This window comes from Podarcis erhardii (assembly GCF_964252035.2).
Source record: "Podarcis erhardii genome assembly, chromosome: 2".
Taxonomy (NCBI): domain Eukaryota; kingdom Metazoa; phylum Chordata; class Lepidosauria; order Squamata; family Lacertidae; genus Podarcis; species Podarcis erhardii.
Window position 1 is genome coordinate 73182209 of NC_138498.1, and position 27757 is coordinate 73209965.

Sequence of the window (27757 nt, forward strand, 5' to 3'; positions counted from 1 at the left end):
AGAAAAAGCATCTCATCCCAGAGGAGAGGAAAGGGCTAATAATGATCTAACCAAAGAGAAAAAGCAGGCATCAGAAGAAATGTCAAGGGTCCCACAAAAAGCACCTTTTAAAATAAAACAGAACCAGCAACATATATTCTACTGTAGCAAGGAGTTCATTCCAACATCCTGTGATGCTTTGTCATTTGAATCACTGCAAAAGGAAAATGAAGAACAACCAAAGGCTAAAGAACAGAAATGAAATTAATTCCCTCTGAGTTATGGAAAATCTGAGATAATGCTTTTCCACAAGGTAGTCCACATACTAGTAGCAACCTGCTCTTTATCCCTAAAGCCATCACTGTCAATAATTCAAGAGGTGGACCGAGTGGCTATGCTGTTATTAAAAAGGCTTTAAGCTGCTGGTTCTGTGAACGCCTAACCCAGCAACTTGTTTTGGCAGAGCTCCCCAGGGCTACCAAATCTGTAAGGAGGGAGAGTTAATACAGCAAAGCATTTGTTTAAAGTGCTTGCTCATTTAATCAACAACAAAGCCAACTCTGAAAGGAAAAGGGGGAGTTGCAGAGTTGTTTTGACAACCAATGCTGCCAAGGTAAAATAAAATCAAGAGGGAAAGTGCTGTGTTGCTTGCTGAGCTTGCTCTGGGATGCCCTGGTGGGCTTATACAGTGGTCTAGCAGTTATAGCTCAGAAACAGGAGCCAGGCTGGGCAAGCCAGGGCCCCACACAGGTTGACTGGAACGGCCAGCCAGAAGGAGCCAAACACGCACACACATACATGTGATAATAGCCACAATGGCAGCTACTTGTTGGAGATTTTGCAGGTTGCTTTATTCAGATGAACGCTCCTTATTGGGTTGAAGAGATGCAGCTCTCCCTCTGGCCTGCCAATTCTGAGCCCAAATCCCAGATCTGTGCAAACAGTTTTCACCATGAGTCCTGGGACTTGGCACCAGCCAAGCGTGGCAAACAAACGTTGGAAGGGACGTGTGGTCTCCCTCAGGGCCAGCAGGCACAGTGTTTTGCTTCCTGCAGAACAGGCAGCACTGTGAGGAAGGACATGTGAAGGATCATTAGCAGCTCTGGCATACAGGGACACATAGAAGAGAAGGGCAGGTGCCTCCTGGTCACAACTGAGAGGGGGCATCCTCAAAGGTAATGAGGCTGGACTCCTGGCTGCCTGCTTTCCCTGCAGTGACAGAGTCTCGGCTCTTCTCGGGTAGCAATGGAGTATCAGCCTTGATGTTTTCTTCTTCTTCATCCTCCATGCTGGGCCATGACGACTGATCTTCTACACGCTTCAACCGCTCATTCAGTGCCTTCAGGGCCAGTTGTCTACAGAATGAGAAAATGATCCATAGTGAATGTAGGTTAGTTTGCATATTAAGTGTGGGTATTTTCTAGTGCAAGTCACCAAAGGAGTCCAGAGACCCTCTAAGGCTGGGAAGGCCACAGACACCCTTGGCCAACCCTCCAAGGATAGAAAGCACAACCCCAATCATGTGCATTGAGAGTGGAAGTGGAAAGGACTCTGTGAGCAACAGCATGCAATGATGTGCCGTTGCAATCAGGGATTTTGTTGTTGCTGGCACCTGTCTGTCATGAGAGACACTGGAATGTGTCTCTGGGGTGAAGTCAAACTGCCGCACACATCGTGCTCCTTCTGGGGCAGCTGGTCCACCTTTGGTCCCCATCCTGCACTCAACTCTCACCTGTGGCTCCTAGAAACTGTCAGCATGCGACAGTGGCCACACACCAGGAAATGACTTTGGCTGGCTAAACCAGATGAGGGTAGCTGATGGGTCTCAAACCCTTAGTGAGTTAGGAACTTCATTTGCATGCAGAGACAGGCTCCAGCGGATAGAGCAGATGAGTGGTCAAGAAGGCTGTTTCTGCACATGCTGTAGAGGGAAGTGATAGGCAGACGGGGCTTGTCAACCTGGGAAGGCAAAACATCTATGAGAAGGAAAACTCTGATTCTAAACCTCTTGTGGGCTATCTCCAGGAGATGAAAAAGCTCAGGAGTAAACCCTACACAAATCTGGAGGAAGTCCCTAAGACTGTTGGATGGTTCCTCGTATGCTTCTTTCTTGCAACTCCTGCAGCCATGCTGGTACCAAACATTGCTCTGCGTCATTTTGGACCACATCAGTGAGGCCAAGGGGGGGTGTGTGTCTTGTTATCTGAGCAGCCCAGGACCACCACACACACTTTCCAGGCTTGAGGCCTGGGGAGGTCACTTTGGTGCTGCTAATGCAGCGGTTTTACTTCACCCCTGGAGGTCCATTCCATTGTTTCTTGATACAGACGGATGCCAACAACAACCATTTTAGAAATGTTGTATTTCCTCATTTTCACCTAAAAAGAGCAGTCAAGGCTACATTCAGCTATTTTGATAACCTTCAAAGGCATGAGGAACCTGTGACCTCCAGATGTCACTGGCCTCTAAATTCTGTCACCCCTGTCCATTAGTCATGCTGTTTGGGGCTGACAGGAGCTGGATTCTACCAGTATATGTACAGCTACAAGTTCTCAGATGTACCAGCACTTAACCTTGATATTCAGAGATAACCTTGATATTCAGAGAAGAGGTAGTCTGTTGCTGGGTCCTATCTACGTCTGCCTTTGATACAATCAAATAATTATTTAGATCTGCACCAAATTGCTCATCATAATCAGATAGTCATCATTCAATTGTTCCAATATGCATGCTGAACACCTAAAAAAACAGGGGTGGCTAACCTTGGGCCCTCCAGGGATTGCTGACCTGCAGTGTCCATCATTCCTGAGCACTGGCCATGCTGGCTGGGGGCGCTGATAGAGAGTTTGAGGCCAACAATATTTGGAGCATCCCTATCTTACAGAATATTCCCATTCATGAGGTGAATATTTTACTAGCACAAAGTGAATACATGTGGAGTCTTTGCCTTCCTAGAAGAAAATAGTAAGGGATTTGTCATATCCATTCTGCCTGGAGCTCCTGTGCGAGCAAGGCTTCCTTTGTGCCAAGCAGAGCTCCAAGCATGCCACTGGGACATGTGGGATAAGCTTCTCCTAAGCTGAAGAAAGCTGGCAAGCCTTTAACAGACACAATAGATCTTCTGCATATGTAGCATATTTTTCGCCCTATAGGGCACACTTTTTCCCCTCCAAAAATGAAGGGGAAATGTGTGTGCGTCCTATGGGGCGAATGCAGGCTTTCGCTGAAGCCTGGAGAGCGAGAGGGGTCGGTGTGCACTGACCCCTCCCCCTCTCCAGGCTTCAGGAAGCTATCCGCAAGCCGTGAGAGCCCGCTGGAGTTCCCCCCGGGGTCCCCCGGCTTGCGCAGAGCTGCCTGCATCCCAAAGCCCCGGCGCCCTGAGCGGTTGTGCCGGGGCTTCGGGTAGCTCTGCGCAAGCTGCGGGATGGCTCCCCCGGCTTGTGCAGCGCTGCCTCTTATCCCGAAGCCCCGGCGCGCTCAGCAGTCGCGCCGGGGCTTCGGGTAGCTCTGTGCAAGCCGGGGGAGCCATCCCGCGGCTTGCGCAGCGCTGCTTCTTATCCCGAAGCTACCCGAAGGCTCCCCTGGCTTGCGCAGCGCTGCCTCTTATCCCAAAGCCCCGGCTCGCTCAGCAGTCATGCCAGGGCTTCGGGTAGCTCTGCGCAAGCCGCGGGAGGGCTCTCACGGCTTGCGGAGAGCAGCCTCACGCCTTCGGGGGGGGGGGAATATTTTTTTTTCTTTATTTCCCCCCCAAAAAACTAGGTGCGCCTTATGGGCCAGTGCGCCCTATGGGGCAAAAAATACGGTAATTGGGACAATACTTGGCTCAAAGCATTAGCACAATGTTGTACTAGGTGATTTTCACACCTATATTTTAGGCAATACAGTTAAAAATCACACCTAGCTTTGTTAAAATGCTTCAGAGCTGAACACTGCTGAAAGCTGTATTAGTGGAACACACTGCACAGTTATATCTACACAGTGCTATTAACTGCCTGACAACTTGACTTAATCATTCAATTTGCTCCAGACATTCAGAGTTCTGCATTTTGATGGTGTAAAGTGCACAATAATGACTTTCATCATCAGATTCTTTCAGCTCTATCATTTGGAAATGCGAAACTAAGTTAAAAGCAAGAGACATATATAGGTGTGGCAATTACTGAAATTGCTGACTTGCTTTAGACCAGTGTTTCCCAACCTTTGTTCTCTAGCTGTTTTCGGACTACATTCCCCACCATCCCTGACCACTGGTATTGCTAGCTAGGGATGATGGGAGTTGTAGTCCAAAAGCAGCTGGAGACCCAAGGTTTGGAAACACTGCTTTAGACTACTAAATTTCCAGATTACTACAGTCTTCAAACAGGACTAAAGCAAGGAAAAGTATACATACACTTTTGCATTCTTAAAAATTTATGCTAGTAATCTGTGAAAAGCACAATAAGATTTTAAGTTGGATACTCACTGGCAGGGTTTAACAAGATAGTTTGTAAAGAAGAGTTTTTGGTTGTTTATGAACCAAAAACAAATCTTAGAATTTCTTTTTTAAAGAAACGTTCTTGGAGTTAGTGTGACTACAAAAACATGACTACTCTACAACTGAACTAAGTTTTAAGTGTCAATTGGGACGCGGGTGGCGCTGTGGGTAAAACCTCAGTGCCTAGGACTTGCCGATCGCATGGTCGGTGGTTCGAACCCCCGCAGCGGGGTGAGCTCCCGTCTTTCGGTCCCAGCTCCTGTCCACCTAGCAGTTCGAAAGCACTCCTAAGTGCAAGTAGATAAATAGATACCACTTTACAGTGGGAAGGTAAATGGCGTTTCCGTGTGCTGCGCTGGTGCTGGCTCGCCAGAGCAGCTTCGTCACGCTGGCCACATGACCCGGAAGTGTCTGCGGACAGCGCTGGCCCCCGGCCTCTTAAGTGAGATGGGCGCACAACCCTAGAGTCGGACACGACTGGCCCGTATGGGCAGGGGTACCTTTACCTTTATCCTTAAGTGTCAATACGCAGCACCACTGGCAAAGGACAAGCTGGCTGCAATCCTATGGCGGGGCTTACTCCTAGGTAAGTGTAGAAACTCAGAACTGCACTGCTAAGCTCTTCAGTTTGACAGGAGTAAATTTTATTGTTTTTATTTCAGCAGCAGTGCTATTCTCACACTCCTTAATTACACGTACGTTTACTAGAAGAGCATCTAAATACTCATTAATATACTTATTATAACAACTAAATATTAATAGTCTTGACTTTTTAAAGATTTTTGCTTTTTTAAAAAAACAAGTATTTGGGTGGATTAAATGTTTTTGTATGTATTCTGTGCACAAAGAAAAAATTAATGCAACTTCTTTTCATGGGTCTTAACTCGTTAGTATATTTGCTGTCAGTGTTAGAATTTCTGATATATAAATGTAGGTTACAGACACCACAATGGAATGTCTAGGCTCCTTTTCCCCAGTTGAACTTTTATTATTATTATTATTATTATTATTATTATTATTATTACTACTTAAATTTCTATACTGCTTAATATTCTAAAGAATGAAATTCAAAGCAGTTTGCTACACATTACAGTGGTACCTCGGGTAACATACGCTTCAGGTTACATACACTTCAGGTTACAGACTCCGCTAACCCAGAAATAGTACCTCAGGTTAAGAACTTTGCTTCAGGATGAGAACAGAAATGGCGCACCGATGGCGTGGTGGCAGCGGGAGGCCCATTAGCTAAAGTGGTACCTCAGGTTTTCCGGCGGCGCGGCGGCAGCAGGAGCCCCCATTAGCTAAAATGATGCTTCAGGTTACGAACAGTTTCAGGTTAAGAACGGACCTCCAGAATGAATTAAGTACTTAACCCGAGGTACCACTGTACTTAGTATGTCCTTGTGCACCCAGTGATTCAGCAAACAGTGCGTGCTGGGCTGTCCCTGCAGGGAACACTTGTCTGGTACAATTCCTTCATGTCACTTCAGACATGTATGCAAACAGATGGGAAACGTGAACACGGGAGTTGATAGTTTGAGGTCCCCATGTTTAGTTTCCCCCAAGTACTTGCATACTTGTCTCCCTTTTACATACTGCAGAAACAACATGGTGCTGTGGAAATGCAGGGGTTGTCTATAGCAGATTTTAGAAAATCTGAAAATACACCACAAACAGTGTTAGAAACTAGCCAGGCAACAGGTGCATCTTGGCTTGGGTCCAACTGCGACCATGTGGAGATCTCTGGATGCCAGGTTGGTGATTGGGGAAAGCAAAAGGTCACTTAGAGAAGGACCTGAAATATTTTCCTTGAAGCTTGAATTTGTTTTATTCTGGATTGTTTTGTTTGATGTTATACAGTGGTACCTCAGGTTAAGTACATAATTCGTTCCGGAGGTCCGTTCTTAACCTGAACATCCGTGCCGCCGGAGCACGATTTCTGTTCTCATCCTGAAGCAAAGTTCTTAACCTGAAGCACTATTTCTGGGTTAGCGGAGTCTGTAACCTGAAGCGTATGTAACCTGAAGCGCATGTAACCTGAGGTACCACTGTACATCAGCCTGCTGACTGCAGCTGGGCTACTCCTATACAAAGACAGAACAAACACACTGAGCTTCAAAAAAATCTTGAATCCTCAGTTTTTGTTTTTTTTAAAAGATCCCGATAGGCACAAATGGAGTACCAGCAATATAGAAGAATCTTTTAAAATATTGAATTAGATGACTTCCTCCATTTCCTTCTCATCAATGTTCAACAGTGAACATAAGTAGTCTCCAAATTTTTTTATATTGCAGGAATATTACCTTCTCCGTTCAGCATCCTGAGGATCTGTTCCTGGTAAGCTGATAGTAATAGATGAAGGGGCACCAACATCATAACGTTTCACTGTTTTTCGACAGACTTTCACTTTGACCAAGACGCTGTGCACAAGGTTGGCTAGGAAGCCAACCACTGGTTGTAGGATCTCAGGGAAAAATGTGGCAAATGCAAAGTGGTCTGACATATCACCACGTCCTCGGCTGTGCCTCTGGTAAAAACGGAGATATATCCAACTGGAGAGGACTCCAAAACCATAAGAGGCCAAGACATTGCTTTCGATGAGGGTGGTCAATCTCAGAACTGCCAGGATCAGGAGCAAAAGCATGGGAACAACCTTCATCCGTACCTGAGGTACCTTCAAGACAGTACTGTCACCCATAGTCTGTTTGAGAGCCACCAAGACACCACCAAGGAAGCCCAACATGCCATAGATGCGAATGGTAAACAGGTACGACAGATTGAATGATGCCATATAGGTGAGAAGATAAGCAAAGGCCCCCAACAGCCCCACTGATACATTCACCACTGCAAAGAAGATCAAGAGCTCCAGGGCTCCCCATAGCGGCTCCAGCAGCCTCCCTGCCACCACTATAGTAGCCAGGCTCACACCTACATCCCAAATGTGTTTTTCCACCACACTGTGGGTTGCTAATGTCCAAATCCAAAAGTTGGGTGGGAAGAGAAATCCAGGCGTCACCCCGAGCCCATACACAGTGTCCACAGCAAAGGAGAGAAAGTAGAGCAAGATGACGATGGCACATATGGACTTCACCACCACACTGGTGCTGGCCAGAGCAGCCAAGAAGTGTTGCCGAGCTACTGGGAGGTATCTGTTCATCTTTATACCCACAAGCCCTGCCCCACGAGTCAGGGTCCGAGGTCCAAGAGTCTTCGCTTTAGGGGCGATGCGTTAAGGCGTTGATGGCGGCCCACAAAACCCCTTCTTTTCCTTAGCACGGATTCGCGGTCGATTCCATCGCCGCCTTCCACGGATCGCCCAAACGGGGGCGACAGCCACAGGCCGCTCTGTATAGAGGAAGAGGAGGAAGGAAAGGCGTTCTCCTTTTATCCGGCCTCGTCCCAAATGGGAAACACCGGCAGCCCCCGCGCCCCACTTTCCTTTGCTGCACGAGCGCGCGCGGCCCTGCAGCACCCAGCGAGGGCGGCCCAGTCGAGGGCGGCCCCCTTAGCGGAGCGGAGCGAGGGAGGCGCGCGCTCCGGAGCTCACGGGACGGCCAAAGCGGAGGCGCAGCTCGCCCCCTCCCGCAGCCGAGCCCCTCGCAAGCCCCATTCAGCCCGCCGGCGGGGGCGGGGGCCGCTCAGGGAAGGCCTCGCTTCGGCCTGCTCGCCGCCGGAAGCCGGAGCCTCGGCCGCCCTGGTTGAGGCCGACTCCCAGGAGCCTTCTCGCCGCCACTTCCCTCTCCAGGCCAGCACTCCGCTCCTCGGCAGGGCTCCGCTCAGACGCAAACAAACAGCACGGCTGCGCACGCGTGGCTGTTCTATGAGCTGCGCGGGGCACGCCGGGAAATGGAGGCTCGGCTTTCGCGCGCGGCGGGCGCTGCCCGCGGCGAGAGGACTGCGAATCCCAGCATGCATCGGGATGCGGGATCCGCGCAGGGAATCGCGGGAGTGCGGGAGGGGCGGGACAAAGAGGCACCTGGGAGGCGGGGGTTTAGGAGGTGTCCCGGCTGCGAGGAAAGAGCGCGGCCGGGCAGGGCGTGGCTCTTGCGGCCCAAAGCGCAATGGTCGTTGGCGAGCAGATGAGGAAGCTGGTCTGGCCGCTCTGCGCAGTGGCGGCGTCACCACAGCGTCTCCTCCTCCTGTTTGCTTTGCCTCGTCACGGTAACTTGTGCTTGGCAAAGGACCGAAAGCATTGGCACGTGCCTGCAGGAATAGGGAGCCCGCCCTCCTGGGTGCGGGGTTGGCGGAGGGGCGCAGCCCTCGCTTCAGCATTTTTAGTCGCCAGTGAAATCCATTCCGTTCACTTTAATGGCGTCGCCCTGCCTAGTAAAAGGCAGCATGCATTTCGTGGAAAGGGTGAGAACGAGAAACGAAGCCAAAGGTTGCAGGACTGTATATTAAATGCACATCTACAGCTGTGAATTTACAAAGCTTTGCTGGTGAATGCTGCCTTTAGCACGTCTGCGCTTCTGAAAAAGTAAAGCTGTGCACACTTGGGAGTCAGCCGAACTGAACTCGCGAAGACATATTTCAGTGTAAACCTGCAGAGGACGAAGCTATATACAGGTTCTGGCTTCAGAGAGGGTTAGTTCAAAGCTCTGATACACCCTTTCTATTTGTCATGAGAAAATTGAGAGGGATTCAGAATGGTGTGGAAAATGAGGTCCAGAATTGATTTTCTGCTGTTACATCCTCTGTGTGATGAAGTTTCCATAGGGATATTCCCCTTTTTAAATAGATGCCCCTTATAGCGACATTTCAATTTGTGGTGGTTATGCAAGGCTCAGCCAAGTACAGTTACGGCCTGCACTTTGTTACATTCAGAGTTTAATTTTGGAAAAAACGGGGCACTATCCAGCCAAGTTCAGGCACTACTGTCCTATAGACGCTCCGTTCCTTTAGATATGCTTCTGTAGACATGCATAGAATTGGACTGGACATTGTACAAGTGGGAGAGTTAAGCAGTTGATCATGTTTCTGCTACAGAAATGAACAGGAAAATATACACTTTACAATGACTGTAATGTATGTGTTTAATTTCAGGAGCATTTGCTGTTATAATTTTCCATTTCATATCATTCATAGTAGTTAGAACAATGTTACCAATTCAGGATAACTAGACAACTTATTTTTTTAAATTAAAAAAGTCATTTATTTATAGCAAAGTAACTGAGGACAGAAGTACAAGCTAACCTAGTAAACATAGGAATGGAAGGAATGGTGGACAGGATAGGGTTGCTTAACCCTTCCCCCAACTATAAATTCTCCCTGCAACTCTTCCCCCTTCAGTTTGTGTGATGTCAAAGCTGACTGGGAGAAATTTTGGGGGGGAGGGGGTCGCAATGGAGCATTAGGTTACAGAAGAAAAGGTGAAACACCCTCTCTGATTCTCCCTTCTCCTGTATTAGTGTTATAAGGTAAACATAGGAACCCCATTTCTGATTTGCAATACGTAGTTTCTGTTTAAGTTTCATAAAGCTATTTTGTATTCCAATATGCCACCCTCTGTTTCTCATGAAGGAATTCGCTGGTGGGTGTAATAATTACTAAAAGGTTTGTGTGCCAACAATGCAAAATGGAGTGTAGAACTTTGTTTCCTAAGTATGTGTGAGGTAAACACCTTTATGAGATAACTAGTAAAGTTGCTTGTAAGAAGAGATGGAAGGCTCTCTAGGTAGAGAATGCAAAGGCATAGGCGCAAAAGTACAAAGCCTCCTGCTTACTTTCTTACAAACATGGAGTCTGGTGGTCAGTAGCAAAAGTGATACATGACTTTGTTCTTTAGTGTCTGGAAACACACAGCAATACATGTGACATAAACAGAAATCAGCAAAGAAGTGTGCATGCACACGAAAGCTCATACCTAGAACTAACTCAGTTGGTCTTTAAGGTGCTACTGGAAGGAATTTTTTTATTTTGTTTAGAAATCAGCAAAGTGTAAGATGGACAAAATTGTGGGCCAGAGCCCATTTTGTCTGCAGAAGTTAATCTGCCATAATACAGTACTCTTTGTGGTTTTTGCTGCAAAAGACTCAGCTAAGAAACCAGTTTTTCTTCATTGTTTCTCCAAGGACTGGATAAGCCAGGATGCTACCAAGTAGCCAGCCCCACATATTGAGGTCCTTGCATATCTCTTGACTATGGCGTGTTCCTCTAGGGGGAGATAATGTCTTCTCACACAACAGGAGAAAAGTGGCTATATTTTCTATGTCATAGCAAATATTCTATCTTGTGTGTGACATACCCTGCAGCAGCCAGTGTTGTATAGGATTAAAGTGTGCACTGGAGCTGACGTCATAATACATAACATTTGCATAGCACTCTTCGAATGTTCAAAATACCTTGTTTCATTATCTCAGTAAAGTGTCAAGGGGGACGGTGGCTGACAAGTGTGTGGACTTCAAAATGTGGTTTTATCACAGTGTCCTTGAATTCAATATTTTTTTCTCATTTCGAATTTGCATTTCCTTCAGCATGTAATCATAAAGTAATATTAGTGAGTGTTGTATCCAAAGAAGTCCTGCTCCTAATAGACCCATTAAAAGTGAAAAACCTGCATTAGTCATGTCTCTTAACTTGAATTGGTCTACTCTGAGTAGGACTAGCATTGGATACCACCCTTAGATGCTTTGTTAGTCTATGTGGTGTGCAAACAGCTCTGCAGTCCACATCCTTCTGATTTAGCACCTCTTCAGTGTTTTAGTCATCACAATACAGTCCTAATTTAAAGTGGAATTGTGATCCAGTGAAATGAAAGAAACGATGGACCTACTTAGGAATGCTTATTAGTTGCAAACTTGATTGTGGATTAATTCCACTCAAGTTCTCTATAGACTTCAGTTACTAGCATTAACAAAATACTCAACAGCTGGTATGAGAAAATATTTTTGCAATTATCTTTTATCTGGGACTTGTTTCAGTGGCACCCTGCTCTCTTGACCACATACTTTGAATCCACAAAAATATTGTAGGCAATTGAATGTTGTGTCTCTTATTTTATTCGTGTAGTGCAACAGACTTCAGAGTTGCACACAGATGTCTAGGCACATGGGGCATGCATCTTTGTTTGTAATGTGTGTCCAAACAGTTGACTTACTAATGGTTTGAGCAAGCTTGTCTCCAGGAGTTTTTGGATGAGATCAGTTTTGTACGTTTTTCATTGATTACACAGAGTTTTCAAACCTGTATGTTTTGTGTGTATGTGTGGCAGGATCAGGAAGGGTAGTTGAAATTCCAAAGCACTAATAGTATCAGTTACACTACAAACACCATTCCACAAATACATGTCTGCATTATTTTGGTCTTTTGCAAAGTTTTATTATGTTTTTCTGAATAGTCTTCTGTAGGTTTGTGGTCTTCTGTAGAAGAGTTATTGCACTAGTACAAATCAAACACATACCCCTTTTCTTTCATTCTTGCAAACACCATCAAAGCTGCTGTCATCCCATTATGATAATTAACTACTGATTTTAGAATGAATTGATTTTAGAATGCTGCATTACTTTACTGTTGTTAGCCGCTCTGAGCCCGGCTTCGGCTGGGGAGGGCGGGATATAAATAAAATTTTATTTATTATTATTTTATTTATTTTGCCTATAATATTGTTGTTTATCTGCATACTGCTTTTTGACTCAGAGTGACCCAAAACAGTAAGCAGCTTTTTTTAAAAAGTTTTGTCTGCTTAGACCAGTGGTGTCCAAACTTTTTCAAAGAGGGCCAGATTTGATGAAGTGAAGGGCTGTGAGGACTGACCAAAGGGCCAACCAAAGTTGTTGAGGTTTTTTTTTTTTTTTAGGATTTTACCCCAGGAAATAAACTGCCACAGGGGCTGGATTAAACCGACTGGTGGGCCGGATTAGGCCCCCGAAACGGACTTTGGACATGCCTGGCTTAGACATAACCTGTACTGAACACCGTGGGAATTGCTTCTGAGTAAAGATACACAGGATTATACTGTTAATCTAGTTTGTTTTTTTCACTTTGGAAGCTGTGCACACCTTCAGAAGAACACAGCTGTGTATATTTAAAAAGGGAGTGGAGGTATAGAGCAGCACAGCTATTATTTCCATTGTGTTTGTCCTGTCTATTATATGCAGAGAAGTTATCATGCCATTATTATTATTATTAAGCACCACGCAAGGCTGAAATGTAATTGGGGCATGCTTTGACTTATGTAAGAAGGCCCAATGTAGTATGAATCGACAGAGCTGTCAATGTGCATAGGTTATTCTCAGGCTTCCTTTTACCTGAATTCTGTGGTGGTTTGTTCTGATCTCTTAACTAGGCCTGTCTTTGACAATGTCAATTCACTTTCTGTCTCATTTTATTCCGCACACACACTCTGTGCACTCTTTAAAGGGAGCGCGGCTCTTGGGGGAGCCTTAGCCACACGCAGCCTCTCCCAGGCAGGGGATGAAGACTCCCCTTGCTCGGGAGAGGCTGCACGCGGCCAAGCAAAAAGCCAGGACAGTGCGCGGGATCCATCGGTCAGTGACGGGCTGCCCTTCTCCCTCCTCGGGGAAAAGCCCCCAAGAGCTGCACACACACTCTGCAGTTTCTTTCTCTTTTTATCGTCAGTCTCTATGTATTCATGATGTACAGTCATACCTCGGGTTACAGATACTTCAGGTTGTGTGTTTTCGGGTTGTGCACCACGCCGAACCCAGAAGTACCGGAACGGGTTACTTCCAGGTTTCGGTGCTCATGCATTTAGTGCAGAAGCACTAAATCGCGCTTTGTGCATGCGCAGAAGCGCCGAATCGCAACCCTTGCGTGTGCAGACCGTGCACACGCGGGTTGCGAACGTGCCTCCCGCACGGATCACGTTCGCAACCTGATCGTCCACTGTATTTGTTTTGTGCAAACAGAGAATGTGGGTAGCTAAAGAGAGTTGTTACAAACTAGCCAGGCGACAAATGCATTTTGCGACAGGCAAGGGTCCAATTGCAACCACATGGAGATCTCTGGATGCCAGGTTTGTGATTGGGGAAAGCAAAAGGTCACTTAGAGAGGATCTGAAATACTTTCCCTGAAGCTTGAATTTGTTTTTTTCTGGATTGTTTTATTTTATTTTTAATGCATAATAAACTGCTTTGAGATTCATTCATTAAAATATAAAGTATTATAGAAATGAACAACAATAATAGTAAATTCCACCAGAAAAAGGCGCCTAGACATTCCATTGTCACAACCATAACCTAGGGCTGGGCGATAATCAGCTTTTTAACATTGTGGTGTATCACCAGCTAAACATTGTGGTCTAGCCGTATACTGCAATGCTGAATAAAACAAGCTACATTGGCCTCAGCCCTCGAGGTGCTGGTGAAACTGCAGGAGCTGAGGCGGTTTCACCCCAGCGCCTCATGGGCTGGGACAACACAGCTTGTTTGCATGGCTTGGCTGGGGTGCAGATGGGCTCCCAGTCCCCAGCTGAGCCAGTCCCAGTGCAGCCCTTGCTGGTGGGCAAGTGGGAGGAGCGTTGGGGCTCCTTTCCACGGCTCAACTGGGTGGGGGAGCAGTTTAAAGAAGCTGAGGGAGGACTAAGCTGCATCAGCCCAGCGATACAGCTTGCTCCTCCCTCTACGGTATGAGGGGCAGAGTGATAGCAGTTTCACCTGACAATATATCACGGGTGAAACTACCGCTGCTCCCGAGTCCCTCTGCTACCAGCAGTCAGATGTTGAAAGCGGTGCTGGTAGCAGAGGGACTCGGGAGCGGTGGTGGTTATACCAGTGATATACCACCGGCTGAAGCTGTATTGATACGTTGCCCAGGCTTATAGTTTATATATCTGAGTTTCTAACAATGGCTAAAGGCCCAGAAGTGGAGGCACCTGATAGAATTTATCTTGACCCCAGATCTACAGTCTGTTTCTGAGTACAGTGGTACCTCGGGTTAAGTACTTAATTTGTTCCGGAGGTCCGTACTTAACCTGAAACTGTTCTTAACCCGAAGCAGCACTTTAGCTAATGGGGCCTCCCGCTGCTGCCACGCCGCCAGAGCACGATTTCTGTTCTCATCCTGAAGCAAAGTTCTTAACCTGAAGCACTATTTCTGGGTTAGCGGAGTCTGTAACCTGAAGCGTATGTAACCTGAAGCGTATGTAACCCGAGGTACCACTGTATTATTGATGGGGTAACTGTCAGGTTGAAGGGCTCCCTTTATCGCTTTTGAAACCTCAAGCATTTGCATCCCTTCTCATTTGGATCTTACCCTGTATCTGGTTGAACGCATGAGAATCTTTCCACTGGCTTCCTCAGGAGCTAGATTGGTTCCTTGGATTTGTCTGCCATTAAATAAATATAGGTCCTAGACTTCAGGAATTCTCATTTATCCTTTTCTTGCACTCAATTGTAGACACCTTATTTATTGCATGGGGACAAAGGTGTTTTTAATAAAACAGCTGAGTCAGTTTCCTTTGCGAATTTTTAACAGAAACATGATAAAGATTGCCAAACTCAGGTGAGCAAAGACATACTGATTTTTCCCTCTTCCTGCTGAAAGATAGCTTCCCCCACCTTTCAGGACATCAGTGTGTTACAATAAATGACTAATATAGATGTGAGTCAGCACTTGACAACCAGGCTAGTAAATATTTCTTTGTGTGTGCATATCTGCAAAGCTGATAATACTTACACAACACTGTTCACCTAATAACCTCTCTTGAGATTGGATGCAATAATTAACCTCCTCTAAAGAAACAGTTTATTGAAAGTGTCCAATTTTATGATACTTGTTGGAAGTGCAACAGCTGGGACCATTCAGTTTTAACTTAAGGTTTAATTACGTCAGTGTTGAAGTCACCTAACCAAGATAGGAACGGGTAGTGTTGCTTAGCAACCAGGCAGAGTGGCATGATGCTCACTGAGATAGTACATGCCCTGATTGGCTGTGTAGTTCTGAAGGAGTTTACCTCTGTATGTTAGCTAAATGTCATCTGCTATAAATAAGGCCTGAAGAAAGACAAAACCTCTTTATTTGAGAGCCAGTGTGGTGTAGTGGTTAAGAGCGGTAGTCTCGTAATCTGGTGAACCAGGTTCGTGTCTCCGCTCCTCCACATGCAGCTGCTGGGTGACCTTGGGCTAGTCACACTTCTCTGAAGTCTCTCAGCCCCACTCACCTCACAGAGTGTTTGTTGTGGGGGAGGAAGGGAAAGGAGAATGTTAGCTGCTTTGAGACTCCTTAAAGGGAGTGAAAGGCGGGATATCAAATCCAAACTCTTTTTCTTTATTTCTCCTCTCAAATTATACTGTTTTTATTCAGTTATCCTTGGGAAAGTGTTACCAGGACTTTTCCCTCTGGACTCCACCTGTGTTAAGTGGCTTTGCTACTATGGATGGCATCTAATGTTCTGCATGCATAGATGCGCTGGTGCAATTGGACTTCCATTTCCTCTCCTCCACATTCACATCCCAAAATTTGATCCCGATTGTATTTCCCCCCCCCCCAAAAAAAAATTGGAATGGAAGCTCCAGTGTACCAGTGGAGCTGTAGCATTGGCTATGACCCTTTATATTTTGAAGTCATATCTTTGTATGATCCCCAGTGATCAGCCTGTATATGTGACCAGCCAAGCTTGGCAAGACTTTGTGTGACTCCAGGAGGTCCTGCTAACAAACAATCGGTGTAGATTTTATCTATTTACCTCCCAGCATATGGCAGAGCTTCTGAGAAAGTAATGCAATTTGTGTGTGTTTTAGGAGGTACATCAAATAAAAGCATTTCCAGGTTGTTTGAAAGCTCTAGGTAACCATTAATTAATTAATTAATTAATTAATTACCATATCTCATTTAACCAGCAAGAACTCTGAAATGGTCTGAAATGGTCTATCCCAGATCAAAAGTAGAGGCTTACAGAGGGCTGGAAAGAGCAGTAAGGTTAGGAATCAAATCTCTCACCGCCCTCACCCAGTTCTGAAGCTACGTCACAGTTTGAGATAGAACTTTCAGCTCAACTCTATTGATCCTTACTATTTTTTTCTATTTTCCTCATTAGGATTTGCAACGTGAGAAACTCGGAACAGTAAACGTCAGAACACGAGACCAGAAAGGTACCTACTTATCTAACCATTCTTAATGCGTTGTAAATGTAAACCAGTAAAAGAGCCACCACATTTGAAGTGAAAATATGAACATTATTTAATAACTGATCCTCTGTAATAAACAATTTGAAAATATTTTACAAGGAATCACGCACACAATATTTTACAAAGATTTTAGTCTTTTTTAAAATTTTCCAACTCTTCTGTACAACAAAAAAGAGATTCAAATAATAATTAAAAAAAACAACCCTTTTTGAATTAGTAGGGGGGAACAAAACTTTCAGATGAAGAATGTTAGGAATTGGATCCCAGCAGCTATAAGGACAGCTACTTCATGTTTTGCTTTTATCCCTTTTGTTTTTTAACTTAAAATATAATATAATATATATATATTTATAATTATGTATATTTGTTTTTTTTCCATTTTTCTCAAATGAGCAGCACCCGACTAGACTACAGATTTACACACACTCCTGGTAACACAGAGCCAGCCATCTGGTCAAAGCACAGTTCCCATAGACATAACCAAACACACACTGAAAAAGCTACAAGCAAAATGACCTTTAATCAACCTTGTCATTATTAGTGAATCTCCTCCCTGCCCGCTTGGCTCTGGAGTCAAACTTCCAAGACCATGTTCAGGGTTTTCATGGACCCCCCTCCCTTTCCCACCCACCTACCCTACCACAAATTGTTTTGCTCAAATGGATTTTAAAATGGACAAAGCATGTGAGGTGGGTTGAATCATTGCTATGTCTCACCAGTACTGCTAGTCACATGTGAGAACAGACTGGGACATAGGGAAGCCTGAACTAGCCTTCACTCAGCCCTTTGAGATCTGCTAGGAGGATGCCTTATTGGGAATGGCCAGCAATCTCAAAAGATTTTACAGGCTTCTCCATTCTACAGACTTTCCTGTACTGGGCAAGTCTATTGCTACCTACAGACTCTCATCTTGTACAGCTTCATTCTCCTTCAAGGTCCTCTCCAGGATTCAGAAAATCACCATTTTAAAATCACCAAGTTCACAATAACACACACAGTCTCCTTGCTGTTTCTCTGTGTCTTTCCGTGCCGATTTCAGATATAGTACTTCATGGTAAAATTCCTTTCGGCTCTCCAATTTTATGCTCCCAGAACTATTTCTTCATTCTAAGAGCTTGGGAAGCTATTTCCATTCCTTTCCTATTATAAGATAGGTACTATGATTTGCGAGGTTATCCATTTTTCTACGTTAGAGATAAAAGGTAACCCCATCATGCTCTTGGCTTCCCTCAATCTATTTGTCTTTGTACCATCCCCATCTGTCAGCAGACAAAGCTGAAATGGAGACAGTCTTACAGGCAACCCATGGGTGATTCTGACTGGTGGGGACATAGTTCTGACCTAGGGGGACTCTAGGACACCCTACAGATAATCTAAGTTGTGCTGGGAATGGGTTTCCCAGCCCTGATTTATATTTCTAAGCTATTTGGAAAGAGCTGGTTGTTGCGTAGATCAATCTTGTACACTCATTTATACATAACACCAGGAGATCTCATTCTTAAAATGGCAAATATCACTACTGTGGCAGGGGAATAAACCAGCACAACTTCTACCCATCTTCAGACTTGCACATATTGGGATGCCATCAACTCATGCACAAACAACAACCTTAAAAACAAAAAGGAATCATCCACTTGCATTGAAAATAGGGCAACATTTTCTCATCTTAGGAAAAGTTCACCATCCAAATATTTGCCTGCTTTGGCTTTGAAACCTAGAGAAACAAGGCCTTTGTTTCATTCATATAACCATTGTGAAAAATGTGAGGGAGGGGTGCTGTTGGACTGTATGATAGGAAAGAGGGTCTTCCACCCCAGTTCCCTTTTGCCTTAGCTCTGACCCAGTGACATCTGACATGGCTTCCACAAATAGAAATGAATGGTGTGGGAGCAGTGCAGCATCTCCATCACATCTGGTACTGATCTCCTGACCAGTCAGTCAAGAGGCTGAATGCCCTGGTATCCAGGTGTGATGTGGGTAAGTACTCCCAAGTGGAAAATGTGCTGTGTTGCAATCTGTGCTCTGTCTGGTGTTGGGCTACTGGACATCTTCCTTTCCATCTCCAACATTCTCTGTTCAGCAGTCTTCACTCCTCTCTGACAAACCAAAGCCAGGTGTTGGGAAGGTCTATAAGCTGTAACAAGGATAGATGTGCTGCATGGAAATGCAGAAACAGGCAAAGCTAATCTCCATAAGCTGGACTGGAGGCTTAATGCACCACAGTTTCAGTTGAACAAATGCCAGCATCACCAGGAAGGATTCACTGAAATCTAAGCTAGTAGGAAAGCAAGAGTTCCACAAGTTTAGGTAGCAGTCATCAGAACCACTGCATGTCACTGGGAGACTATGTCACTGGGAGACTACAACATTGGGACAATGTTGAACAACTGCTAGCACGTCATGGCTAGAATGGATCTCGAGAAACTCTTCCGTATTATCTCCAGTATTACAGTAGATGCAAGATGACTCGGCATACTGGTCGCCGGGGGACATCAGTGGAAGAGTGCTACTGAATTGATGTGCTTGGGGGTTTCCCAAAGACATCTGATTGGCCACTGAGAAACAGGATGCTCAACTATACAGTCCTTTGCTCTGACCCAGCACAGCTGTTCCTGCCCACCCCCCAGCAGCACCTACACATCTTTCTGTCTTACAACTTTGCTACCAGTTGTAACCACATGTGAGAAGTAGAGCAGCTTTTTTAAAAACCTTAGGGTGCATACAGATGTATAGGATTTGAGTGCTGAACCACCTGTATAAGCCTGCTTCAGGGAGGGACACTGGTCATAAGCCAGCCTGTCCCCTATGCAAGGCTGGAGGCGCGAGGCTCTGACACTGTCCTGGAATCCTCCTACCTCCTTCCCAAAGCATGGTAAGCACTTGTCTGGCTTTTGGAAGGAGGCAGGAGGCAGGAGGACTCTTGGAACCCTGTCAGAACCCTTCCTGAAGCTGGGCAAGTGCTTATTGGGCTTTGAGAAGACACCTTTCTGAGATGTGTGTCCACTGCGGCCGCACTGCCCACACTGCCCTAAATCTGCCCTTGCCTGCTTACTGTACTTTGTTCAGGTGTATTGTTTTCTTACCCGGGTTGAGCTCAGGGAAACTATCTCTACATGGTTGGAGCAGAAGCTAGCTGTGCATAGCCCTGGTTGGCTGGAACCACTGATGCTCCAAAATCACATCAACATTTCAACCTTTAAAACACAGTTCCTACATTAAATTTAAAAGGGGGGGAGTTAACTGCAGAAAGATACATATGTTTTAAAATATAAATTTTTAAAAGTGGATATCCCACCTGAAGGTGGGGGAGGGGCAGGCCTGAGAATTGAATTTGTGGTCAAATCAGTGGTATGTATGCCTTTTTTGCAGCAAAGTGGCCGGAAACAGGTTCACACCAGGAGAGGAATGATGGCGATTTTAAGCTATAGCTGCACGAATTATGGATGCAAAACACTGAGCTGTTGCTATTATTATTTCTTTATTTCCATTATTGGCTGTTCTGGGCATAATGCTAACCTTCCCAGCACTGCTGCTGATATAAATGAACAGTGGAATATGCCTGGAAAAATTGTAATGAGGTTCTGTTAGCCATGTACAAGTTTGAAAACCACCTCTCTAAGGGGATCAGTCACAGTTCAAACACCAACACAAAGACCTTGATTTGATCCCAGTGGATAGTAAACCAGGTATTGAGTGACTGTGAGATGGTAGGGTAGCCATACTGTTTGTGGTCTAAAGTGCTCTAAAGTGGGGCAAGGCCCTTTTTATGAAACCATCTCTCATTCAGCTGACAGGCACTGCCGTATCCCAATCTATGCTCCAACTTTCTCCATCCCTGAATCTCTCCTACTAATGAAGTTCACCCTATGAACATATGGTGGCTCCAGAGCACTAGCCAAACAGAGTCACAGACAAAGTGGCGTCGGGGAAGACTATGCTTTTAGTCAGATCAAAGTGGGAATGAACCTGGAGGATTTCAGCCAAGCACACCATAGACAGTTGCTCACATCACAAAAAACAATCACACAATTTGGCACAATTTGGCAGTCTCTGCTCAGAAGAGACTAGCAAGATACTGGGACTGTACCCACAACTAGTACACTTGATTATTACTGGAAGTCTACTCAAGGAGTAATGGTTCTGTCTCTCTCTACTGTGTGTCTGGTAGAGTTGGAGCTATTTGTAACTTCCCAGTTTGCTTCTCTAGAAATCTACACAAGGCCAATGAAGCAAAACTATTAACCTTAGCACCAGTGGTATCATTGTGTATATAAGTCAGCTTGGGGAAGAACAGTGGGAGACTTGGAGGAGAAGGTTCTTTCAGACAGTATTGATGATTTGGAACATAGGACATTTGGGGTAGGACAGGGGAGGGGGTATGTAGACAGTGGATTTGGGACAGAGCTGGTTTTTGAAAGGTTAAGAAACTATTTCTGATCTCAAGAACAAGGATCACTAGAAAGAAAGCAAATGCACCTCAATGTGTGTGCTAAAGGTTTGCTTCCAGATCTCTCAAATGATTTTTTTCTACAACAAAGTTACCTCTTTCATGTATTTACATTGTACTACCTTGCATATGACAGCAGTGACCTGTTTTTTACCCCCATTCAAACCAGACCAGACCAGGAGCGCAAAAATCCATTTTCAGCTTTCTCTGAAGATACACCTGTAGTGCATTGCAGCATGTTCTTTGGGACTGTTTGGGCGAATCAAAACCTCCCAAGACGAATCAGGTTTTTAAAGGGGTTCCTGCCATTTGCCTTGCAATGAAACACCTTAATAGTGGGGCCACCAGAATCTGCACAATAAATTGTGATGTAACCAGCATAGGAGTTTGGCATGCTACATTCTTTCCAAGAGACTTTCTCTAAAATTTTGGCTTAGTACTGAAGCACCAAACCAGGGTTACAGAAAGTTCCCATTCACACACATTGTTGAGCAAACTTTCTTTGCCTAGAAACTTACAGGTTCAAGTAACCGTCCCACCGTTATTTGCTTTCTAGAGTTCCTTCTAACAAGGCAAATGGAATTCACAACATTGTAATTACTCACAATAGGTTGTATGCCAGGATTTGGATTAACTGGAAAGAGAATTTTGGTTGAGGAAATGAGCATGTGAAGTCGAAATGAGGTACACCAAGCTATGCACGACATTTCATCCTCCTATCACATCACATTGTTCTGCAAGGAAATGCCATCAGAGTTATTGACAGCGCACTTAACTGCTTCCTTCTGATGGAGTTGCATTACACTGTGGCATAGTGCTGCTGCTCTTCATATTGCCCAATATGTGATTGTGGCTCTGACATCACACTCAGCAGAAACAAGACAGGATCCTTCCCACTTTGCTGGCTACTCTGAGTACAGAGACAATGCATGAGGGGATATTTGGCTGAAGAGAAATAAATCTTTGAGTTCTCTGGGGACTGAAAAAGCTTTCATTAAGTGGCAAGGTATGTTTATCACTGTGTGTGCAGAAAGAACAGGCACAAAATCGGATAACCTGCCCTCAACAGCAAGCAGCTTTTGCAGAGACTGGGTGATGAATTCAAGTTTTACTCCTGTTTTCAAACCTCCAACAGTATATATGGCTGCTTTCAGTAATAATCCTCCCAGCCATGAAATATGTACCTGCAAAGTCATCTGAAGTGTTCTGTGGGTTGGAGGTGAATGGCAGGTGTCATCATGACCTTCACTACGATGCAGAGTTCTTTCACCTTTCTCTGCATGGACACTGGAGACAATTAGCTGTCTGCAAAACATCTGCATTTAGAGCTCTAGTTGTGGCCCACCACTGTGATTCCATTACTTCATGGATAGAGGGGACTCTAAAGGTGCAGTCAGGTTTCTGCACAAAGTCCAGGAAGAAAACCTTTAGCTATCACCTTCTTGGTTTGGCACAAAATGTTGCTGCCAATCATGGTGGACAATTTCCTTTAGAAGAAAAGGGACAGTGTGAACTGGGAAGAAGGTCATCTTTATCTTGGTCAGCTCCACCCTTTGTCCACCTCAAGGGTAGAATGCTTCAAAAATCCCAAAATGAAGTCTTCACAGTGATTTGGGGGAGCAGAAGAGATCATCTTGTTTTCTTGATGGACTTAAACATTTATGGGCCACGCAGGGAACAGGCTCGGCAAGGAAAAAAATGAAGCCAGGGACTGCTGGGTTTTGGCTGTTTCTTGCCCACTAGAAATACTCTTGCTATTCATTTTGCTAAAGACAGTGAGAGCCACTGTGACCTTCAACCATGTATGGGTTACTAGTATGCCTAAGGATCTTCACACACTTCCTTCTCCCCTGCTTGCTCTCCAAGTCCTCTCAGTATGGTGTGAGTTAGTTTAAATAAATAATACTGACCATAAATTCAAGTCAATTTCTCCCCCCCCCTCTTTTGTGTCTTTGTTGCTGACAACAAATACTATAATTTGTCAGGATAAAATGCTTGGAAATTAGATGTAAAAAGATCTAGATTAAAATCCTCAGGCTAAAAATAATAATTTAAAAATTGATTTGAAATGGGATCTAACTAATGAAAGATTCAGCAGCGATGGCCTTCGAAAACACAGAGCGGGCTGGGTGGGATGGAGATGCCGTGGTGACATCCTAGGATTACTTTTGAGTTTAATAAGCCATTTAAATTGGCTGAAAAGTTAAACTAGACTACAGAACCAATTTGGCAAGAATATACCATTGTTTTTCCTGTTCTATTGAATAATTTTGTCGTTGCTGCTGTTTGCATGACTGGGATGGGAAAGTAAATTGTTTCAAACAGAATAGCAATTTGTCAGCATTGTTGATTAAATACTTTTAAGACAATAAAATGTGAAGACATATCCTGATGAAAACTGGCAAAGGTCTTCCCAGAATTCCATGGATTCAATGGGGAAAAAAAAACTTACGAGGCCGCTGTTCTTTGTTATTTGGCCACAGCTCAATGGGTGGAAAGGGGAGCAATGAATCAAAGCTCAAGGATGTTCACTGTGTGGAGAAAGTCGCAATGGTTCGTGCTTCCCAAAGTCTTGCTCAGAGCTCAACCTGCACAACCTGCTGTGCAGAGACACTGGAAGGGCAAGGAGAGGATGACAGGAAACAAGAAACAAAACAATGAGAATAGCTTCTGGACTTCTGAATGATGAAAGAGAAGGTCCTCATGAGTGAGTGCCAAGGTGTAACCAGAGTTGATGGGACTAGGCAGCTGCCCTCTTCTGGCAAGTCTGGAAGGAATGGAGATGGTGCACAAAGCAAAAATGAATGGGCTAGACTAAATGGATGTTTCAAAGGCAAGACACCAAGGGCAGCGGATGGCGACTGGCAGTCAAATAGAGGAGGAGGAGCTGCAGAGATAACAAGATACTCAAAGAAGGTCTAAAGGAGGCCCCTCTTCCACAGTCTGAGGTATCTTCCTATGGAAACAACAAAAAAAGGATAGATAATTTTGGTCATTCCATATATAGGCACAGATAAGTTACTTCCCTGCATGTTTTTCAATGTGATTTTCGAAAGCTGTTCAACATGAACCACAATAGTCTTTATAATTCAGTAGACACTTCAATCTCCCATCCTAGGTCCATTACTCTCTGTACATATTCTCACAGTTCCTATAAGCACGGGAAAGGAAAATTATCTCTCTTTTTTTTTAAAGATAGAGCCCAGTGAGATTAGAAGGACTTCCAGATCAGCTCTAAGGAATAGTTGGCAAAAACAGTGCCACCTCCCAAATAGAGTGGTTTTGCCACTAGAAAAGGAGTGCCTTATTAAAGAGATACTCATCCTCCCAGAGGTGCCATCTTGCGAAGGTGATTTAGAGGGGGGCAACACTGCATGTGTCACATCACACATGCACAATGTCCCATCATTGCACATGCAACATCAGGCCGTCGGGAGAAGCCAGGGAGTACAGCTAAACGCAGCAGTAGTGTAGCTTCAACGGCTGGTGGCTCCTCCAGTGAGGGACTGCTTCAGCCCTCCTCCTCCTCCGTGGCAAGTGAACAGAGGAGAAGGAGCTGGCCACTGAAGCCACCCCTTGCTTGGCTCCATGCTTGGCCTCCTCTGCCCCCTAATTTTTTGGGAAATTGGGGGCGGGTGCCCCCAATATTTTGGGCTGCTTGTTCCTGATCTCCACCCTTTGCAGTGCATCTTGCTACACTGGGACAAAGTGTTACCCCACAGTAAATATGCCATTTGAATTAGCAAGCTACGGGGATGAGTAGATGGACTAGCGGCCTGGTACTCCAGCTTCCTATTGCGAGCAGTACTCTGACTGAATCCCTTAGGGACATAGGAAGTTGCCTTATACAAAGTCAGATCATTGGTCCATCAGACTCAGCATTGCCTACAATGACTGGCTGTAGCTCTCCAGGATTTCAAACAGGAATTTCCTCCAGCTCTACTTGGAGACGCCAGGTATCAAACCTCCTACATGTAAATAGGTGTTCTCCCACTGAACTGTAGCCCTCCCCTACATACAGCCCTGATATGGCCTTTCATATCAGCACAGTAGAATGGTTTGACAAGCAAAGCTCTAGCCTACAGCTTCAGCCTTGGGTTTCTCAAATTCCAGGCTCTACTCCTAGCGGAGCAAGGAGTAGCCACTTTAGATATATCCATGCACTCCTTGTGTCCTCCTACTTACCGTTGCATTGTAGTCAAAACAGATGTGGGGACCTTTTCGATACCGTGGCTTGTCTACTAGTTCACACTGATTGGGATCTCCCGGTGGAGCTTTGCAGTGTCAAAGAAAATATAGCACAAGGCAATAAATACACTTGTAGTGATATGGAAGAGGGGGAGGAGTGGGGTCAAAGAAAGGAGCCCTTGATTATGGAGACTAGCAACCACATGAACTGCCCTGCTGGATCAGACCAAGGACCTTTCACAGGGGTGGCCAGGTCCTGAGCTTCCCCCTTCCCTTTGGGCCTGATTGGGGGTTGACCAATGATGTCTGGTGACTCAACTTCAAAGTATCAAATAATATCTGAGTGTCACAGCAATTGTTCCATTTGCACTGTTATAATCTGGCCATGTTTCCACCCAACAAGCACAAGCACAGAATATTTGCAGAGCTATAGTGCAAGAAACAGGAAAACCATTGCAAAACTTGGGGGGGGGGGAGGTGGACTGAAGAGGCACCAATCATGGAAACACTGGGGGCTCATGACTGCATTGTGTGGATTTACAAGTAAACAAAACATTACAGTAATGGGAGAAACCAGCAGTGTGGATGTGGCCAATGTCTGTCATGAAATTTTTCACAGGGAGAGGGCAACGGCTTATTCGTATCCACTGCTTTTTGTTACATGTCTATTAATGCTTCATCAGAAAGATACCATGTGATAACTCTCATTTTCAAATTAAATTCACATGAACAGAATCCCACGAGGATCCCTACCTACTGGTAGGCATGAAAGGAAAATATGCAACCATGTGTAGACAGTACATTAGAAGAGCCTGCTGGATCAGGCCAAAGGCACATTTTGTCCAGCATTCCGTTCTCACAGTAGCTAACCAGATGCCTTTGGGAACCCCACAAGTAGGGCATGAGTGCAGCAGAACTCTCCCCACTCATGTTCCCCAGCGATTGATTTTCAGAGGCAGACCAGATCTGATACTGGAGACCATATACAGCCATAATAATTGATAGCCATTGATATTCTCCATGAATTTGCCTAGTTTCCTTTTAAAGCCATCCAAATTGATGACCATCACTACATCTTGTAGTAGCAAATTCAATTGTTTAACTGTGTGAAGAAATACTTTATTTTGTCTGTCCTGAATCCTCCAACATTCTGCTTTGTTGGCTAGACCCAGGTTCTAGTATTATGCAAGAGAGAACTTCCAATTATTTACTTTAATGTTTCTTATGTAACTAACCTGGCTTGTAAGGCCTAATGCTATTGTGACTTTTTCTGGTCTTTCTGCTATTTGAGTATAATTACCGGTAAGCCATAAATCCTATGGAACCTAGAGTGTGAATGTGTGTGAGTGATTTCCTGTTACAGGGAAGGAAGAGATTGCTGTGGGAGTGAGAAGCAACTGGAGTGAGTAATCGCCATAACATAACAGCAGCCAAAGCAAGTCTGGGCCTAGCTAACAGGCAATATGTAGCACTGTGCAATGTAATATCAGCCACCCTGGAGAGAGCCAAGGGCCTATTTGCCAGATAAGAAGGAAGTATAACTTTTCTTTTGGTTCTGCCAGTGGCAACATGGTTTATAGTTTTATGGTCTCTCTGTCCATGTGACAGTCTAGTGTAGTGAAAATATGTGGTGACCTTTGAGGTATAAGAACACCTCAAAACTAAATCAAGTCGGAGATCCACAGCAGACTCTTGAGGCAGGCATGCAGACACCCAGAGGCACTGGTCTCTCATCAACACATTACACTTGAACCAGCCACCCAGGTTGTGCATTAGTAAGTATGAACGCATGTTTGGTGACTTTATTCATAATTTGAGCATATTGCGGGGTTAAGAGCACTAACTGCTATATTCTGATTAATAAAGCTTTAAATTTTTACATTACAGTGGTACCTCGGGTTAAGAACTTAATTCGTTCTGGAGGTCCATTCTTAACTGAAACTGTTCTTAACCTGAGGTACCACTTTAGCTAATGGGCCTCCCGCTGCCACCACTCTGTCGGTGCGCCATTTCTGTTCTCATCCTGAAGCAAAGTTCTTAACCTGAGGTACTATTTCTGGGTTGGTGGAGTCTGTAACCTGAAGCGTCTGTAACCTGAAGCGTCTGTAACCCGAGGTACCACTGTAGAGTGTTTTTCGACTCCACCTTGCCCTGTCCTGATCAGCCAGTTTGATAAACAGATTGCACCAGGAACCATGCCTATAAAGGGGCCACACGTTTTAAAAAGAAGTTTCTAGCTCTCCTGGAAGGAAGGTTATGAAGCAAAACATGCATGTACAAAGGTGTGTAGGTATCTCAATTCCGGGGAAAAGAAACTATCAACTACCTATCACCCAAAGGGACTTCACACCCCACCGCTTGCATTAAGACTTAGCACAGGTAAGTATTTTCATATGTGCATGCCAACTGATAATGGGGAGGTGGAGGTGTGCCCTGGAACAGCCCATGTGACCTGAAAAGCACCACCCACTTTTCATGCATCTCCCACTCTAAATGTTGCCATGGGCCATGGAATTGCGCAATGAATACAGTCCAATATTCATTGGCATGTAGAAACAGAGCAGCAATTCCACTCTCCACAAA

At 45.0% G+C, this 27757-nt stretch overlaps 3 protein-coding genes across 19 annotated transcripts in view; 1 reads left to right on the forward strand and 2 right to left on the reverse strand.

Moving 5' to 3' along the window:
* Positions 1-805: 805 nt before the first annotated feature.
* Positions 806-7873, reverse strand: TMEM115 (transmembrane protein 115). The gene is made up of 2 exons (XM_081850502.1): positions 6757-7873; positions 806-1334 (listed from the first exon to the last, which is right to left on the reverse strand). The coding sequence occupies exons 1-2, from the start codon at positions 7608-7610 to the stop codon at positions 1127-1129; spliced, it is 1062 nt and encodes a 353-aa protein (XP_081706628.1). The 5' UTR covers positions 7611-7873; the 3' UTR covers positions 806-1126.
* Positions 7857-27757, forward strand: part of LOC309335457 (uncharacterized protein) — a gene marked incomplete at its 5' end in the record, with an annotated part of 88716 nt that continues 68815 nt past the window's right edge. For 5 of the 14 annotated variants that reach the window (XR_014153510.1, XR_014153511.1, XR_014153512.1 and 2 more), the window contains 2 exons: positions 7857-8614; positions 16449-16503. Coding sequence is in view for 2 of the 14 variants with exons in the window: in XM_081850507.1 (XP_081706633.1) it covers positions 7857-8614; positions 16449-16479 (789 nt within the window). Of the gene's footprint in view, positions 9038-9441; positions 9871-16448; positions 16504-26537; positions 27105-27757 lie in introns of those variants that run through there. The other 9 variants (XR_014153515.1, XR_014153516.1, XR_014153517.1 and 6 more) reach the window with 8 other exon arrangements.
* The window catches only part of CACNA2D2 (calcium voltage-gated channel auxiliary subunit alpha2delta 2), a 541532-nt gene continuing 536700 nt past the window's right edge, over positions 22926-27757 (reverse strand). For all 4 annotated transcript variants that reach the window (XM_081850471.1, XM_081850470.1, XM_081850469.1 and 1 more), the window contains 2 exons: positions 25172-25260; positions 22926-23942 (listed from right to left, as the gene is read on the reverse strand). In XM_081850471.1, the coding sequence (XP_081706597.1) occupies positions 23814-23942; positions 25172-25260 (218 nt within the window). In that variant the 3' untranslated portion in view covers positions 22926-23813. The remainder of the gene's footprint in view (positions 23943-25171; positions 25261-27757) is intronic.